The 17,390-nt window shown below is 36.5% G+C and overlaps 2 protein-coding genes across 5 annotated transcripts; one reads left to right on the top strand and one right to left on the bottom strand.

The window, feature by feature from the left end:
- Nucleotides 1-698: 698 nt before the first annotated feature.
- On the top strand, nucleotides 699-16,570 carry LOC145779579 (RING finger protein 37-like). Of its 4 annotated transcripts, XM_082591203.1 has the most exons (5): nucleotides 699-841; nucleotides 11,818-12,046; nucleotides 12,736-12,884; nucleotides 13,352-14,535; nucleotides 16,451-16,570. In XM_082591203.1, exons 2-4 carry the CDS (start codon nucleotides 11,942-11,944, stop codon nucleotides 14,499-14,501), a joined length of 1,404 nt encoding a protein of 467 aa, XP_082447329.1. In that variant the 5' UTR covers nucleotides 699-841; nucleotides 11,818-11,941; the 3' UTR covers nucleotides 14,502-14,535; nucleotides 16,451-16,570. The 4 variants fall into 4 exon arrangements, with proteins under 4 accessions (XP_082447329.1, XP_082447328.1, XP_082447331.1 ...); XM_082591202.1 differs by lacking the exon at nucleotides 16,451-16,570 and having other exon boundaries at nucleotides 13,352-14,603; XM_082591205.1 differs by lacking the exons at nucleotides 11,818-12,046; nucleotides 16,451-16,570 and having other exon boundaries at nucleotides 719-841; nucleotides 13,352-14,603.
- LOC145779619 (uncharacterized) lies at nucleotides 4,740-9,973 on the bottom strand. Its single transcript, XM_082591257.1, has 2 exons — nucleotides 7,579-9,973; nucleotides 4,740-4,909 (listed from the first exon to the last, which is right to left on the bottom strand). The coding sequence occupies exons 1-2, from the start codon at nucleotides 9,971-9,973 to the stop codon at nucleotides 4,740-4,742; spliced, it is 2,565 nt and encodes an 854-aa protein (XP_082447383.1).
- Nucleotides 16,571-17,390: the final 820 nt, after the last annotated feature.

The following is a 17,390-nucleotide window of genomic DNA, read 5'->3' as shown; positions in this document are numbered from 1 at the left end:
GTAACGCTAGAATAAACTAGAAACTCACTCAACCATGTCCCTTGCTACGTCTTGGAAACATGAGAATGCGCTGTAAAATTTGTAAACTACAAATAAGCTGTCAGTAGACTGCAAGCGAAACTTACTTTAGTAAGAAATTTCCAATGTAAAAAAGTCGCAATCTTGTTATATTGTCGCCAATCTAAATTTAAAAGTAGCCCAAAAAGTCGCAAGTCGCCAAGCTCAATTTTTTGTCGCAAATCACATATGGAAAGTAGCCCAATTTGCGATAAGTAGCCCAATCTGGCAACACAGGCTTACATTTGATTAAATTAGGAATTCAGAGTTTCCAGACCATAAATTAAACTTTTTTGATGGACTTTCATTGATAGAAGTATTTGAAAAACTTTAGTGGTGAGTTGTACAGGTAATAATTACAAAAAAACGCCAAAAGATGCCAAAAAAACACTAAAGTAAAAACTGCCAAAAAAATGCCAAACTGCCAAACGTAATTTTCTCCTGCCAAACGCTTTCAAAAAACGCCAAATTTGTGGAATTTGGCAGGAAAAACGCCAATATGGCAACCCTGTTGTCACCTATTCTGCCGCATTGATTGCTTTAAATTTTTGCACAATTGCAAGTTTAGCATGATGATGTAATAGAAGCATTTATTCTAGATTTCACCGACATAGTATTTCTATAATCCTCTGCTTAGTAAATTTTATTTGAATTTTCAAGTGTTTGCCATTATACTTGCTCAAGCTAAGTCAAATTGAAATTACAATATTCGATAGTTGCGTTTTGCTTAAACTATGAAGAGAAGAAAAGGCAGAAATAAAGAAATGAATATGAAGGAATGGAGGTCATGAACAGTTTTATTTATTTAATTAATTTGTAATTTTTCGTTTGTTTTTGGTCCATTTATGCTGACATCTATTGATATTGTAGGCTAATTCTTATTTCGACTCAGTTGTGCTGACATATATTGATGTAGACTAATTTTTATTTCGACTCAGTTATGCTGACGATTCCTAATGGAAGAAAACCGGTTCCATAACATAAATTTATCTTATTGAAATACTATTGTGTGTGTTAGCCTGGTCAAATGTTTTAAGGTTCAGACCAAGGAAAAAAAGCTATTGATTTATTTTCTTACAGTATGTTTGTGATGTAAGTTTACCATTTTTAGAATAGGCTGCAGTAAGGCCAATATACGATGGTGGAGATTTGTGTAAATAGCCTGGTATTATCCTTGGCAAATTTGGTTGCTATTTCAGTTTATTTTTTCTGCTAGCAAATAAACAAAAATATACGGTAGGCTACACAACACAACACAATAAACAAAAATAGTTTGCACAGCAAGGATGGCAGCGAAATACCAAAAGGTCACCAAAGTTAGCTGCCATTTGAACATCAGCAAAACCAAAAAGTTGGTGACCAACATAACTTCCGATATTGCTTACATGCAAAACCATACACATTAAAAAGCTTAAACTCAATTTCCCATGGGGTCTAGCTTGCTTTAATTAGCAGCACAGTACTACAGTATACTGTAACTGTTTAATTTTATTTTAGGTGAGGTTTATGTATCTGGTAATTTAGGTCTGTTTTTGGCATTTTTAGGAGAGTTAAAAACAAAAATAATTGTAACATTCCAAGCATGTCATTTGCAAAACCAATTATTGTGGTAAAGTTTAGCCTTTGTTGATTTTTAATTTTAAATGGCAGAGACAATCGTTACCATGTAAGGAAGACGTAATAGTGTCACACTAAGACTGAACAAATATCCTGTTCAAAGCAATGTTCTGTTTGGATAGGATACTATTTGAACCACCTCATTTTTCGAATGTTATGTTATTCTTTTTGTGTGTTCTTTAAATATATCAAACTTTGCATATCACATCTAGGGATGGGCAATATAGAATTTCGAATAGTTGCAATCCGAATATCTAATTATTCGAATTGAAATCACATTTCAAATCGAATTTTCCAAACCGAAATGAAACTATCCCCTTTTCCGACTACCAAAATTTGTTATCAATTTTTCGCCGATCAATTACATTCGGCTTAGCGATAGCTATTCGCTCTAGCGAAAACGGCTAGCCAGCTCCCATTACCAGTGCGGTTTGTGGACGTCGGAAGATCGTTGTGCTGTGGATTTGCATCTATTTTCATCGTACTAAACATGAAACGCAATTCAACTCTGAGTGAGGCTACCGCTACACCTAGCGTCGGAAGTTCCACAACAATGCAGCGATCCAATATAGCTTGATCTATGGAGCTCCGGTGTTGAAGTGGGGTCATTCCATGCCAAATGAGCAAATTTTTTTGAAAAATTACACCACATGTCATAGATTTTATTGAAATTTGGCATACTTGTAGATGTCAAAAAAATATTAAGAATGCAAAAAAAATTTTGAAAAATTTTAAACATTGGTGGAGTTATGGTCGTTAGAAAAATCACCATTTTTGCCTGTTCTGCTTCAGTGATTTTGTCCAATTTCTTGTCATATTTGTAATTTCTTAACCTACGATCATACAATATGGCTGAAAATTGCTAGACATACATTTTAAGACCCAAGGAATCCAAAAATATAGATTGAAAAGTCGTCAGAGAAATGCTTGATATGATTATAAAGGTTTCAATTTGATACATGCATTTTTCGGAGGCCAAAGTTTGGGGGCCTATAAAAAAAATGGGTATAAAAATTAAGAACTGAAATTCACATATTTTATACTTATACCAATACTCTTTCATGTCAAATAAAAAAATTGAATTAATTTTGATTACTACTATGATAAAAGCTAAATTTTCTGACTTGCAAATTTTGTACTTTTTTACACTCATTGTACAAGATTTTTGTTTATGACATCACAATTTACATTATTGTTTGTTGATGACATCACAATTTACATATTGTTTGTCATGACAATTGTTATGTAGCTCATCAATGAATTGAATACTGGTATATAATGCACTTAGACTTAGGTTTAGTGTTGTAGGCCATGCACCATAGTAATATTAGTGGTAACTTGTAGAGTTAATTACCGTACTCTTTTAATTGTGATTTCAATTTTAGGTTGTCCTATTAGTAATGTATTATTCCTAACATACTCGACAGATCTTGCAACCAGGAAATATACTTTTCCCACTGTTCAAGTGTTCAAAGCCCATCTATCTGCTTGAAGCAGAGAAATGTTAATGTTCATAATAAACATGTTCATCTGTTTCTGCAAGTCCACCAATGCCCACAAACCCACTGCTTCTAGCAAAGTGAATTTTATGGCACAATTTCTCCATTTTTTTGCAATGCCGCATTGCTGTGATGAATAATTGTGTTATTGTAGAAGTAAAACTAATGTAGTGCTAATAGGACAACCTAAAATTGAACACTAAACCTAAATGCATTACCAGCATTTAATTCATTCATGAGCTACATAACAATTGTCATGACAAACAATATGTAAATTGTGATGTCATCAACAAGCAATAATGTAAATTGTGATGTCATAGACAAAAATCTTGAACAATGAGTGTAAAAAAGTACAAAATTTGCAAGTCAGAAAATTTAGCTTTTGGGTCATTCCATGTCAACTGATCCAAAAAAAATGGATTTGGTCACCCAATGTCTCAGATTTTTCTCAAATTAAACATACAGAAAGAACTTTTCATTCTGATTCCAGAAAATTAAATTTTTTGAAAATCGGTTGAAGTTTCATGAAGTTATGGGCTGTACAAAATGACCACTTTTTGTGTTCAACGAAGCGGAACAAACGCCATAAAAATGATCAACTCACTTCAAATTTTTTTTCCTATCATTGTAATTGTCTTATTGTTGTGAAATTTTGAAACTAGTTTGCCCAATGCATATTTTTTTTGTTTATGAATAAAAATTACAAAATATCCATGCATTTACCCCAGTTTAGGGGTTAAGAAAAAGGGTGGTCCTCAAAATCAATCATGCGTGACGCTAACTTTGAACGCTAATAACTCGACGTGTATAGGTGCTATTGATGTGTGTAATACATCACCTGAAAGCTCTTGTTGAGGAGATTTTACTCAAAAAATATCCACATGTTTTTTTGCTTCTTTTGAATAAAATGGCTATTTTAGTGTTTGCATTGAATTATAAGTAAATTTCTATATTTAGTCCTGATTCAAAGGCTTTGCTTTAAAAATTTGCACACTTAAGTAGTGGAAAACCTTATCTTTCTAATAAGGAGGTGGAATGTGTCATGACAAGCATATTTAAAGCCCAGGGACTTCCAAAATTTTCACAAGGGTCAGATAAACAATGTGTTGATGCAACGCAGTCCGTAGGTAATACACAAGAAAAGTGGGTAAGTCTGCTGTAAAGAAAGAGACAACAACACATGGGCATCGGCAGTGAGGGGCAAGGGGGGCCTTGCCCCCTCTGGATTTTTACATATTTTGTTGCGCAGGAGGCCAAATTCGGCCACATGCTAAAGGAGGTTTAAAAAGACTTTTTATTTAGAGACGTTCCGCTTTTACTTGAAGCCCCACCCCCCCTGAAAATTTTTCTGCCGACGCCCTTTCAACAACATCAAATTAGATATTTTCAAGGCCTTAGAAGTAGGGATGTATCGATGGTATTGGTGGTATCGTCTTGTTTTTACAGTATCCTTGTATCGGCAATATTTAGCTGATACACACGACATTTCAAATACTTACAAATCAGTAATGTTTAACAATGAAATATAACTTGGTAATGACTCATTTTCAATTAAAGTCATAGCATTCAGTTGTTCTCAAACTTTCCCCATGCTGTTGTGACTTTTTCTTTTGTTTGATTAGATAAATGATATTGTCCTCGTACTGTGGCCAAGTTTGGTATGTCTATCAAACACAAAACATGTTGCAGTGGAACCCAACATGAGTCACTCTGCTGTGGCCAGTAGAATGAACGTGCTGGTTAGGGTGCGTCGTGTGCCCCAATTTTCATATTTTTTGTATTATTTTTTTTCAATGGTGAGGTTTCACTGAAACAACAATAATATGAAGTTTCAGCAAAAAATATTAATGTTTAGGTGCTCCACATTGCAGTTAAAAATACAGGAATTTCGACCCCCATACTCCATAAATACCTTGTTTTAACATAACACTGGTCTACACGATTTTTGCTCTATGAACTTTGAAAACTGATTTAGAGTAATTTTGGGGTGCTGAATCCGAATCTGCCCTCAGATTTATTCTATCACGTCAGGTATGTGAGATATGATGACAGCAAATTGTTACTTTTGTCAAAAGTGGAAGATTTGACGTTGCGTTTATTGCACATACATATTTTGCTATATGCAGAAATCCAGGCCATGTCGTGCATAAGTAGCTGAAATACACCAAATATAATTTTGATACCAATTTGTTTTCTAAGCAACATTATTAACCATGCAGTAATAACAATCTAAAAGGGAGGCTAAAAGTATAACTGACCCGCCCCCGTCAAAGGTTTGCATGAAACCACAAAGGATTAAGTAGGCCTGTGGCAATGCTTGTACAGTAACCTTACTTAGGCTGTTTTGGTCTGTCTAACACTAACCATTCGTTATAGCACTGCATATGTTGGTGGTGAACGCAATGCCAAATCTTCCACTTTTGACAAAGTAACCATTTGTTGTTATCATATCTCACAAACCTGACGTGATCTGAGGTTAGATTCGGATTCAGCACCGCAAAATTACTCTAAATCAGTCTTCAAAGTTCATGGAGCAAAAAATAATTCTTTTTTTGTTTACCAGTGTAATATATGGATTATGCCTGAATTGTGCTTGGGCATGTTGAATGTTGATGAAGACTTGCAGTTTTTGTCAGTCGGGAAATTATGTCATTCAAGGTGGCTAACACTTGCTTGTAGGCTACTTCGTAAATACACTCATGCAATCAACCCTTCCAAAAGTTTCATGAACTTGTCTGAGTACTGCATCAAGGTTTGCTTCCCACCTTGGTTTGAAATAAAACACCACGATTCATTATCTGATGGGTCAAAAAACTTCTTCAACATGTTGCAAAGAAATCTTCCCAAACCAAGAAGTAAAAGATTTCCAAGAAGGTTTTGGAATGCAATGCATTATTCGCTCACTCTGAAAATGTCATTGTTGGAATGCTAGGTGATGAAGACTGCCAAGTTAGAAGAGCAGCAGGCCAACAAATCTATTCCTTAGGTGCACAAGCACAGGAAAAGCAAAGCAAGAATCATGTTGGCTCCTCACAAAAAGCAGAAGATGAAAATCGAAAGCTGAGAAAGGAAATTTTACCAGCCGTGCCACCTGCAATATGCAGATTTCTTGTGCCACAGATTAATACTAAAGCAAAATCATACCACCAACTTGTGAAGCTTGGCACAGTTCATAAGTCTGAGCCACCTATCATGAGATCGCTAGCAGATCAACAGCTTGACAATGTCATCGACAAACCTCTGCGGCTGGATTATCCTTGCCACAACCAAGCAGTGGAGTGCCACGTTAAGCTAGTGACTGTTAAAGCAAGCTTATATGCTGTAGGTTTTGAAAGAAGGGATGGACTGATTCGTCAGAAGGTGCGATTTCGTCAACTTATGAAAGAATTCAACAGCAAGAAGGAATTCCCACTAGATTGACATGTTCACCTTTTTGTGCTGGTTGCTAAAGTCTCAATGTAGTACAGGTAGTCTAGCACATGCAGCAGTATGGAGTATATCAATCTGTGTGCTGGTATTTCCTTGACAATGATTTCATGGCAGATCACAGTCTACCCATCACCAATTATGTCTACTAATTACAGTATTTGTTTTATGCACCTACACTTTGAACAGTCCAGTTAGTAACCCCCAGGTCGTGCAGTAAAGTTGTTACTTGCTACTGTGTGTGTACATGACACGAGCACTATATTGTATTTCCAGTCACACTACTGTACCGTTAGACCACTGCCTACATGCTCTCGATTAACCCTTGTATTCTCTACATCATGTGTAGTGTGTACCGTATATTATGCATACCATGCTGTATATTTATTGCAAATGCAATAAGCAAAAGTATCCAAGTCATCTGTGACCTGCATCAACATATGCAGTACAGCATGTGCATTTACCCATTACCTTGTGCCTGCGCTACCGTTTTGTCCAAAACATTGTCAAATATACGCTTTTTGTCATAACTTTTTTTCTAGTGAAATTAAGGCAAAAAATCCTCATAGAGCAGATAAAAACATTATGATTCTGCATCATTTGATACCAAACTCATGTTCCTAGCACCAGCAGTTCCAAAGTTACATCCGATTTGAGAATTTTGGGGGTATTCCCCCATAAAATGGGGGGTAGAACGGCCAATATGTGGTACAACTCCCTGAAACCAGTTTTGTTATTGTTTTTAGCCAATTTGTCAGTGGTCCAGACCCCTCTTTTTTTTTAATTAAAAAAAAATTTTTTTTCAATCCACCCTATTGTCAAGCCAACAAGGGGATACAGGCAATTGGGATGTGGAGCACCTAAACCTTGACCAAATTTTTTGAAATTTTGTAATTTTGCTTTTTTAGTCAAGCCTCACCCACAAAAAAAAATAATTTTGTTTTCAACCATTTTTTAAATTTTTGGGGGCACACGACACACCCTAGTGCTGGTCCACTTGGATGCATGAACTCCATTAGCAAGTCGTTGTTGTCTTTGTCAGTTTCTTTGACCAAGCCAATATACCATTTATGGTCATATACAGCACAGACAAACTGATTTTGACAAATCTCTGATAGAAACGACTGCTTGTCTGTTTGTAAATTCACAGTTAAAGAAAAGTCAGCATCATCACTGATTCGCTTCATTCCAAGTTGGCTACAACTGATTGGTTCAAAATAGTGAAATCCACGGGTTCCTTTGATTGTAGATGCTTTGCTGAACCGTTTATGTAGCATGGGTTTTATGCTATCCAAGTCTTCCTTAGAAATGTAAACAAATGTGATTGTAGGTAGCATTTTAGTACAGTGATCCATCATAGACATAACATCAGTAATTTGATTGCTTAATGGCCTTCGGAGACTCTCCATCGCTGTTGATCGTTTGACAGTGCCGCCGATTCCATCACATGGCGACTTGCCATGAGATGTGGCAAAGAAAGACCAAGTGGCACTAACATTGAAGTCATTTTTATGCTGACATAAGTTGTAAAATGACTTGCAGTTTTTATATTGTGCAGCGCATCCATCTGTAAAATACTCTGCATTTGTGAAATCTTTAATTTTTGTTTTCAGAAAACTCATTACATTTTTTTGAATAAAATAAACCATTACAACATCATGCTGCATTTCTTCGGACAGAAAACACATACTGACATGCATAAGCTGGTTTTCTTCATTCTTGAAATAACAAACTACTGGATGGACAGTACAACATTTATTGGTCCAATGGTACCCTTGCACTTCGTCTTGAATATGAAATGAGTAGTTTTCTGCAAAATCCATCAAAACCAATGAAGAATTCTTAGCCATAGATTCTTTTCTTCGTTTTAAATATGAAGATTGTGCATTTGATATGTAATGGTGTGGAATTAATGCAGAGATTTTTGAAATGAGAAGTTGAATAAATTCTGTTATTGGCAACTGCTGTGAAACCAAATCAGTTCTGTCCACACTGACCCATTGCTTGAATCTGATTTCTTCGTCCATATCTTCAAATTTTTCTTCTAGCATTGTTTGAATTACTGTCATTCCAGGGCAGTGATCACACCTTTGCAGCATGCATTCTTTGTTTGACAAATCACATACTGCCAGACGAATCAAATCTTTGTAGCATTCTTCACTTTCAGCAGCATGAAGCAAGAGAACAACGTTTTGATGGATGGTGCAAACGCAAACTGAATGTGTGCCAGATGATCCTGCGCTGACACACCATTTAGGTCTGAGGGTACAAAATTTTGAAAAACCAAGTTTAATGTCTTTATTTTCTTCTTTGAAAGCTGCATAGAGTTCCTTCAGGGTACAGAGTATTAAACGTTTTTGCTCATACTGTTTCTTCCTAATGCTGACGCGATCTTTCATGCCTGGCATTAGTCTGCTGTATTCATTGTTCTGGTAAAAATCAGTTACCATTTTACACACATCAGCTGAGAGGGACTTTCCTTTCCTTGGTGCAGGCATTGAGCAGATTCCACTTGATTTTTCTGTGTCACGTGCTTGTCTGACCATTCTTTCACTTACATTAAACATTGTGCAAACTTGTTCTCGTGATTGGTTCCTTGGTGCCATTGTTAGAATTTGAATTTTCTCTGCTCTTGTTGTGTTAGATTCGTGAATTTTATTTTCCATTCTAACTATCATGTCGTCAAAGGCTTTAATTTTCCAATCATCTTTCTTATCTACAATATCCTGTTTTTCTTCCATATCTACCTCATTAAGGTTTAATACTCTGGAAACTTTTGTTCTAATCGACTTGTTAGCTTGGTTTAGTTTTCTTTTGGCATAGTTTTCCTTTCTTGAAGAAGGAATTCCATGAAATTTCAGTGGTGATTGCTCAAGGTTTTCTAAAGTTGTGTTAGCTTCATCTAACAATTGATCTGAATGCATCTGGACTTGTGCATCTTGTATATCACTGTCTGTTGAACTTAGAGGATAATTTGAATTATTTTCTTCACACATTTCTATAACTTTGATGCTGCAGTTTGCACATAATTTTTTTCCTGGGATGACTGCTAAAGACTTGTTTTTTGTTTTTCTGTAAGTGTCCAAAGTGATTGCTCGAAGACTAGAGTTTTTTATTGCTTTTTTGTGGGTTTTGAATGGGTTACAACATTTAGTTTCGAATTTGGTATAGTTGTCAATGTAGTAATATTTATGGAAGATGCACACTGTCTCAAGCTGGCCCTCCTTTGAGTTGGCTTCAAGAACACGAACGTGTAGTACCTCCTGTTCTTCAGAATCAAGAGCGTTAACAGCTACCAGATCTTGCTTCTGCGAAGGGTAGATTTTCTTGTGACAAGCAACTTTCAGCAAATCTCCAACACTACATTTATCCATTACAATAATATATTTATATATTTATATGTTCTAGACCCTAAAAACAAAAACCAACACGATTTCCACTGCATCAAGAATATTAATTTTTAAAGCAAAGTCAAATAATCGGTATTGAATATAGAAATCTACTTATATTTCATGCAAACACTAAAATAGCCATTTTATTCAAAAGAAGCAAAAAAACATGTGGATATTTTTTGAGTAAAATCTCCTCAACAAGAGCTTTCAGGTGATGTATTACACACATCAATAGCACCTATACACGTCGAGTTATTAGCGTTCAAAGTTAGCGTCACGCATGATTGATTTTGAGGACCACCCTTTTTCTTAACCCCTAAACTGGGGTAAATGCATGGATATTTTGTAATTTTTATTCATAAATAAAAAAAATATGCATTGGGCAAACTATTTTCAAATTTTCATAACAATAAGACAATTATAATGATAGGAAAAAAAATTTGAAGTGAGTTGATTATTTTTATGGCATTTGTTCCGCTTCATTGAACACAAAAAGTGGTCATTTTGTACAGCCCATAACTTCATGAAACTTCAACCGATTTTCAAAAAATTTAGTTTTCTGGAATCAGAATGAAACGTTCTTTCTGCATATTAAATTTGAGAAAAATCTGAGATATTGGGTGACAGGGCCTGGATCAGTTGACATGGAATGACCCTTTTATCATAGTAGTTATCAAAATTAATTCATATTTTTTATTTGAAATGAAAGAGTATTGATATAAGTATAAAATATGTGAATTTCAGTTCTTAATTTTTATACCCATTTTTTTTATAGGCCCCCAAACTTTGGCCTCCAAAAAATGCATGTAGCAAATTGAAACCTTTATAATCATATCAAGAAGTTCTCTGTCAACGTTTTAATTTACATTTTTGGATTCCTTGGGTCTTTAAATGTATGTTTAGCAATTTTCAGCCATTTTGTTTGATCACAGGTTAAGAAATTAGAAAGATAATAAGAAATTGGACAAAATCACTGAAGCGGAACAGGCAAAAATGGTGATTTTTCTAATGACCATAACTCTATTAATATTTAAAATTTTCCAAAAATTTTTTTGCATTCTTAATATTTCTTTGGCGTCTACAAGTATGCCAAATTTCGATAAAATCTATGACATGTGGTGTAACCCATTTGCTCATTTGGCATGGAATGACCCAGTGACAAATACTTCAGCATCAAGTAATGACGACAACAAACAGCTTTCAGCTGCCAAAAAAATCCGATCGTACCTTTAGGCAAAAGTGAAAAACAGAGATGCAATTGAATGGTGGAACAAAAATTAAGAAAAGTTTCCGCTGTTGTTTGATCTTGAGAGGAAGTATTTAGCCACTCCTGCATCCTCAGAAAGATCCTTCACGAGTGCTGGATTAACAGCATCAAAACTGCAATTGCGGCTCAGATAGCTGGCGAGCATTTAGAAGATTTAAACATTCTTCACTGTAACAATTAACAAAGACTTGCTCTCCTGGGCAGTTACTGTTGTTTTTCGTTTCATTATGTGTCCTCAATAAAACCAGAATAAATACAAAGCTTTTTGACATTTTCTGAAATTAAACAAATTTATTCTAGAATAGGTATTCGAAATTCTAAATTCGAAAAATTATTCTAGAATAGCTAATTATTCTATTTTGCCCATCCCTAATCACATCATATTAATGTCATTATTGAAAAAGTTCCCAACATATGGATGTTGTTTATTTTCTGGTTTTAAAAGTAATCTTAACAAAAAAAATTTAAGGAAACTTGCCTAAGTCTACACTTCAGTCGATCATTAAAATATTTAAATATTAATGCTTTTATACATCATTTTGTTGTTGGTTTGACACAGACGACCACAAGAAATATCATAGAGTTGTCCATGGCACAGCTTGTGGTTGAATGAATAATAGTTTATTGAATTATCTGATCAAAACCATCACATTTTGATTGCACCTTACATTACTTCCCCAACAATGAATTTTTGTGTATCTGCATTTCCAACCAACGTATACTCCTCATGCCCAAATTCAGATGGTTTTGAAGTGGAAAATTTATTGTTGGAAAATAAATCTTCAAAGGCAAGTAACAAACTAGTTCACCATTGACCAGTGAATTTGCACATTTGAGGCTGTGTATTATGTAAGAATTACTAAACTTACAGCAGCAGGTTTCAATAATGAGTGAAACTTTACAAACAAACAATTAGTCAAGATTAGAAGCAGTAAACTATGTATTTTCAAGTTATTATCAAACGTGAATATACGTAAGATTTATGTTGAGTTCTGAGGTACTCAAAATAAAAACTGGAGTGTCTTTTCACATGTCAATTTTTGGAGCTGGTATACAAGTCCCCCCCCCCTTGGTAACTCATGACAAAGGCAGGACTCAACCAAACATATAGGGTGAAACTACTTTACCTTTGCTTTACTGTTCACACACTTCAATCTATATGTTTTGGTCAATTCTTCTTTGTCATGAGTTGCCAAGGGGGGGGGGGGGGGGGACTTGTATACCAGCTCCCAATTTTTTATAGTTTCAAGTTTCACTATATTTGTTTTTGTGACTACTTTTAGTTAATCAAACTTATGATATCAGTTTTGCAAACTATATGATACTCCCAAAAGGGCAACAAATTTGATGTATGTTGTACAAGTACATGTTACGCTATATATCTACGTCATGCAATATGACAATTCTAACAACTTTCTGAGTGCATGATAACTTAATTGAATAAACATTTTATGTTATTTACTAATCATTGTTTCAGGGCTTTCAGGCTGAAAGTTTTGCCTCCACTCCGGTGCACATTTCATTAAAACTGCCTCTTCCTATTCATCTAAAAGAAGTTAGCCTCGTACCATACATTGGTCAACAGTGTGCTAAAGTTATACAACTCAGTGTTTTACGATATTCAAGGTGAGTGTAAATGAACCATGTTTTTGTATCGTTTAAACTGTAACTTTGAACCTCTGCAGATCAAAACAGTGTTGCCGATAAACCAGGCTTTAGCTTAATTTTAGATGTCAAACTGTTAATTTTAGCGACAAGACATTTGTCGGTAGGTTCAAATACCTCTACAAGTATGTTATAAAACTTTTATGATCAATATTCAGAAACAGCTTTAGCAGTTTGGAGTTAAAATGGCCTTTTTTACTCCGAATGGTCATTCACAAAACATTTATAACCTGACCTCTGTGGTATATATTTAAATTCCCAAGATGGGTCCAGAAAATGTGTGGATGTAGTTTGTTTAGATGACTGCATCAATGTTGACTGTTTTGGAAGCACTGCACACCTTCTCACCATTACTTTCAAATTTATATTTTTAGTAAGGTTGTAACTTTTATTGTGCACCTAAGCTAATTCAAATGTAAATCTTTCAGGAGATGCAACGAACTTGTTGATTGTGACGACATCAGATGTCGCGTTGGAAGCGCCACATTGACTCATCCCAGCCATGTTTGTTTCCGCAATCGTGCGTATGAGGCTCATGAGACTCAAGGCAGTGGCTCTGTAGTCCGAGTGCCAGACTTGGTAATCAACATGACCGCTGATCTGAAGAACGTTATTGCAATTAAGATCAGCATCGTGAGCATGCTGACCGGGAGCGTCCCTTCTGTGCGGAACTTGCAGGTTTGGGGGAAGCCATCTCGTGTCTGCAACAAAGTGGAAAGCAACAGATGTTTTGAAACGTGGTTGAAGCACAATGAGTCTGCAAAACTGAGCAGTGATCTCGCTGTGAAAGAGAACCTCGCTGCTACCCGTGCATGCAATGCAAAGTCAACACCAGCACCTTCAAACGAACCAGGTGAAACGAGCGTTAAACAAAATATTCCTAAAGATTTTATCGACCCTCTGATGTGTACCGTGATGCGCCACCCTGTGCTGCTACCCAGTGGTTACTCCATTGATCAGGCCACCCTAGACAAACATGTCATCTCTCAATCTGAATGGGGGAGACTTCCTTCCGACCCCTTCACTGGGATTGTGTTCAGCGAAAAGTACAAACCCACTCCTGATGTGAATCTGAAAGTGAGACTTGATCGTTATTTATTGGACCAATCAGAACGCACTTCAACCTCTACGTCATCAAGCAAGTTAGAAGTCTCTGACATATTTCCGAACAGAACAAACCCCGCTAGCTGCACCAATGCTTGCGTCAGCCCCATCCAAAGTGATGTAGCCATGACGAACAATGCAACTTTACATTCCTTTCCTGTTCCATCAACGTCAGACGGAAATATAAACCACCGCAAGCGGGCGATGGAGAGCAGTTTGGATGACGCGTTGTCAGCAGCAAAGACGAGAGTCGCCAAGTTTCGAACTTTGAAACCTTCACACTCGTCTGTACACGTGTTGCATTGTGGGAAATGTAATGTTTTTCTGTCATCTCTTGTGACGCAATACAAGTTGCCATGCCAACACCGGTTGTGCAGATCCTGTCTTGTTGCCATAAAAACCTCAGCGACCTTGAAGTGTCCTTCCTGTGACGTCACTTTCTCTCATAATCAAGTGACTCGAAGTTATGTTTAAATATGAAGCGATACGCCCTCTATAGTATTCCACTGTGAGTTCATTTGTTTACTGGCATAGATCATTTTGTTTTCGCAATAAAAAGTTTTAGAAATTTTGCTACTGGAAAACTTTCCAATGGGAATGACTACATGGTTTCAGTGAAGGATGAAGGTGTTAAATCTTGATGCGCTTCTTGATGATAAATCTTTTAAGAGATCTTTTCTAAGAATTCTCGTTGTCTTTTAGGCAGTCTACACCACAAATTGGCAATACTGTCAGTTTGTCGCTTTGCTCGGGTATGATGAGCGTAAAGTTTTTGCTTAGCTTGTTTTTAGTGCTGTTTTCTAATAGTTGCGCAAGGTATTTTTCTCTATTCAATTAGCTAACCAAGAATACTTTGAGGCTCTGCACGACATAGGCAGCACCAGAAAAATTCGTAAACTGAGCATTTAGTTCGGTGATTCTCAATAGCGGCACTCAACCGTTCTTCCTGCGGCTCCGATGGATGCAGCAAAAAACATTATTTGAAATAAAGAAAATAGTTACTCGACGAGTAGAATGCATATATTATCTAGCGACTTACATCATGACTAGCTTCCTGATAAGTCGAGAGATTGTGGAATGTGGATACTGCTCTTTTGCACTTGACGACACAAATGGCCTTACGGATACAAACAATTAGCTGTGTTTATCACTTGCACTGCATTCACGACACAACAAAAGATACAGATATGTTTCGTGAATTTCGTGCAAGTCTTCTCGAAGCACATTTGGAACCGTCAAAGCTGTGTTCACTTCCAACATATGAGTGTCCTTTCATGTTAGGAAAGAATCAAGGTCTTCATAGATTCTCTAACAGATGACGTAAAGAGGATAATCTTACCCCTGTGATGTGGCACAACTGCATTTTACACCACGAAAATGTCGCTAAGTCACTGAAGCACTTTTTTCAAGAGTAGGAACACTCCAATTAGCTAAAAACGAAAAATCATGGACAGAGTAATATGGCCAACATTAACATGTGGATTGTGGAGCAGAAACGTGGCCACTCACAAAACAGCAAACTCGGAAAATGGCATCAGCGCAAAGGAACATGGAAGGCACAATATTAAACATAAATAGGCAAGATTAGATATGGAGTTATCAGAAACAAAGCACATATCTTTACAAAATCTACGTTTTGAATTTGGCTCCCGCGCCATAAAAGGTTGAGAACCGCTGATCTAGCGGTGCTGGTTCGACTCGCGGGATGTGCGCTTGAGTAACGCGTTTTAGAACTACTCTCCATTCAGCGGCACCAATTGGATGTAATAATCCCCGGCAACAACAATCGGGAAACTTCATTTCGCCAACCTCGGTGACCGGCCCTGCGTCAGTGGTTCAAAGCCTCTACAAGCATTCGAAATTGCTAAGATTAAGCTCTCAAAGAAGATTTCTCAACGAATATAAAGATTAAATCAATCAAATGTTTGTGTTTACCACTTTGCACACAGGGCGAACAAAGATACTAAACAGTATTGTGATAAAATAACCTTAACCACAAGATGCTGCTCTGGAGTGGACTGTAGTGATGTATCCTCAGACTGTTACAGCTTTGTGGAAGCTTGTTCCTGGCAGTTTGCCTCGACTTTGAACCACTGACGCAATTTTCAGCTTATTGTAATGTTCCTGTTTGTGTGTTATCATATCGACTAGATACCGCTAAATAGAGAGCTGTCCATGAAATTTGCTGCACTTCTTGGGCCACCTCGTGGAACCGTTCTTGTAGCGTAACAATATTGTCGCTGTGAGAGCTGAAGCTATAAATATTCCGCTAGGTTTCGCGAGAGAGCAGCAGTCAGTCTAATATATTTTGCTATGAGCCTTTGATAGAGAATTAACATCATATTATCATCAATCAACGTTTATGCTCATAACATTTTATTTATTTGCAATTAAATCCTTTCAAACATTTTGTCTATTGACAGGTTTCCTTTCTAGCTTCACCACAACAAACAGGATTTGATCTTAAATATGGCGTTTTTAAACGTGCGATCACGACATTTATTGTTGGGTTGTTGACATCAACTACTATTCCACTTTGAATTGCTGCTGGACGATAAGGTAGGTTCTCCTATGGCTGTAGTAGCCTGTGTCACCCTTATTGGGGTCATCAGAAAGGTTTTTATTTAAGTAGAATTTAAAATTTTATTTAAACAAGAACCTTCTGATGATTCCAATCCGAGTGAAACAAGCTTCTGAGGTGAATAATTAATAGCAATGTTTGAAATAATAGAAAATATATTCTTCCATAGGCGTAGCCAGGGGGGGGGCGAACGGGGCCATGGCCCCCCCAAATTTTCAAAGTTTGTATTCCGAAGTTGAACCCTTTGTTGAAAATATAATATAATTTGTATAAATTTATATTGTTTTCCAAGACATCTGGCTATTAACACACCCCAGGACTTGTTTTAGACACACAGAAAGACACCAATAAATTTTGTAAATCGTAAATCGCGCAAAGTTTACGCGATTTACGCTTCTTTTAACTAATCTGTGGAAGCAATTTCAGAATCGCTTACTCTGTAGGGTTTTTGTGTAGCTGAGTTTTTTGTGTTCTCTAATTTTAGCCGCAGTTTTTGCCTGTTTGTGTGTAGATAAGAGCTATATACCTTTAATAAGTTAATAGCTGTTTATCTGCTAATAAGTTTCATCAAATATTACCCTGAAAGTGTTTTCAGAAAGCGTTATAATCCATTATTTAAGTGTAATTTTGCAAAATTTTTCCGGGGGAGCATGCCCCCGTACCCCCCTAGAATACGCGTGCCTTTGGCACGCTCTAACCCCCACCAGCTTTATTGCTTCCCTTGCTTAACCCACCAAGATGGGCCACTGCACATCAGGTGGCGATGTCTTAAATCAAACATT

This window comes from Aplidium turbinatum, chromosome 11 (genome assembly GCF_918807975.1).
Source record: "Aplidium turbinatum chromosome 11, kaAplTurb1.1, whole genome shotgun sequence".
NCBI lineage: Eukaryota > Metazoa > Chordata > Ascidiacea > Aplousobranchia > Polyclinidae > Aplidium > Aplidium turbinatum.
Note: the sequence above shows the minus strand (reverse complement) of the source record. Positions and strands in the feature narration are given on the sequence as shown.

Coding starts and splice junctions, on each gene's coding strand:
- LOC145779579 (XM_082591203.1), top strand. CDS start 11,942: ATGAATTTTTGTGTATCTGCATTTCCAACCAACGTATACTCCTCATGC. Junction 12,047..12,735: donor TGGAAAATAAATCTTCAAAG/GCAAGTAACAAA, acceptor TCATTGTTTCAG/GGCTTTCAGGCTGAAAGTTT. Junction 12,885..13,351: donor AGTGTTTTACGATATTCAAG/GTGAGTGTAAAT, acceptor TAAATCTTTCAG/GAGATGCAACGAACTTGTTG.
- LOC145779619 (XM_082591257.1), bottom strand. CDS start 9,973: ATGGATAAATGTAGTGTTGGAGATTTGCTGAAAGTTGCTTGTCACAAG. Junction 4,910..7,578: donor AAGTGGACCAGCACTAGGGT/GTGTCGTGTGCC, acceptor CACCCTAACCAG/CACGTTCATTCTACTGGCCA.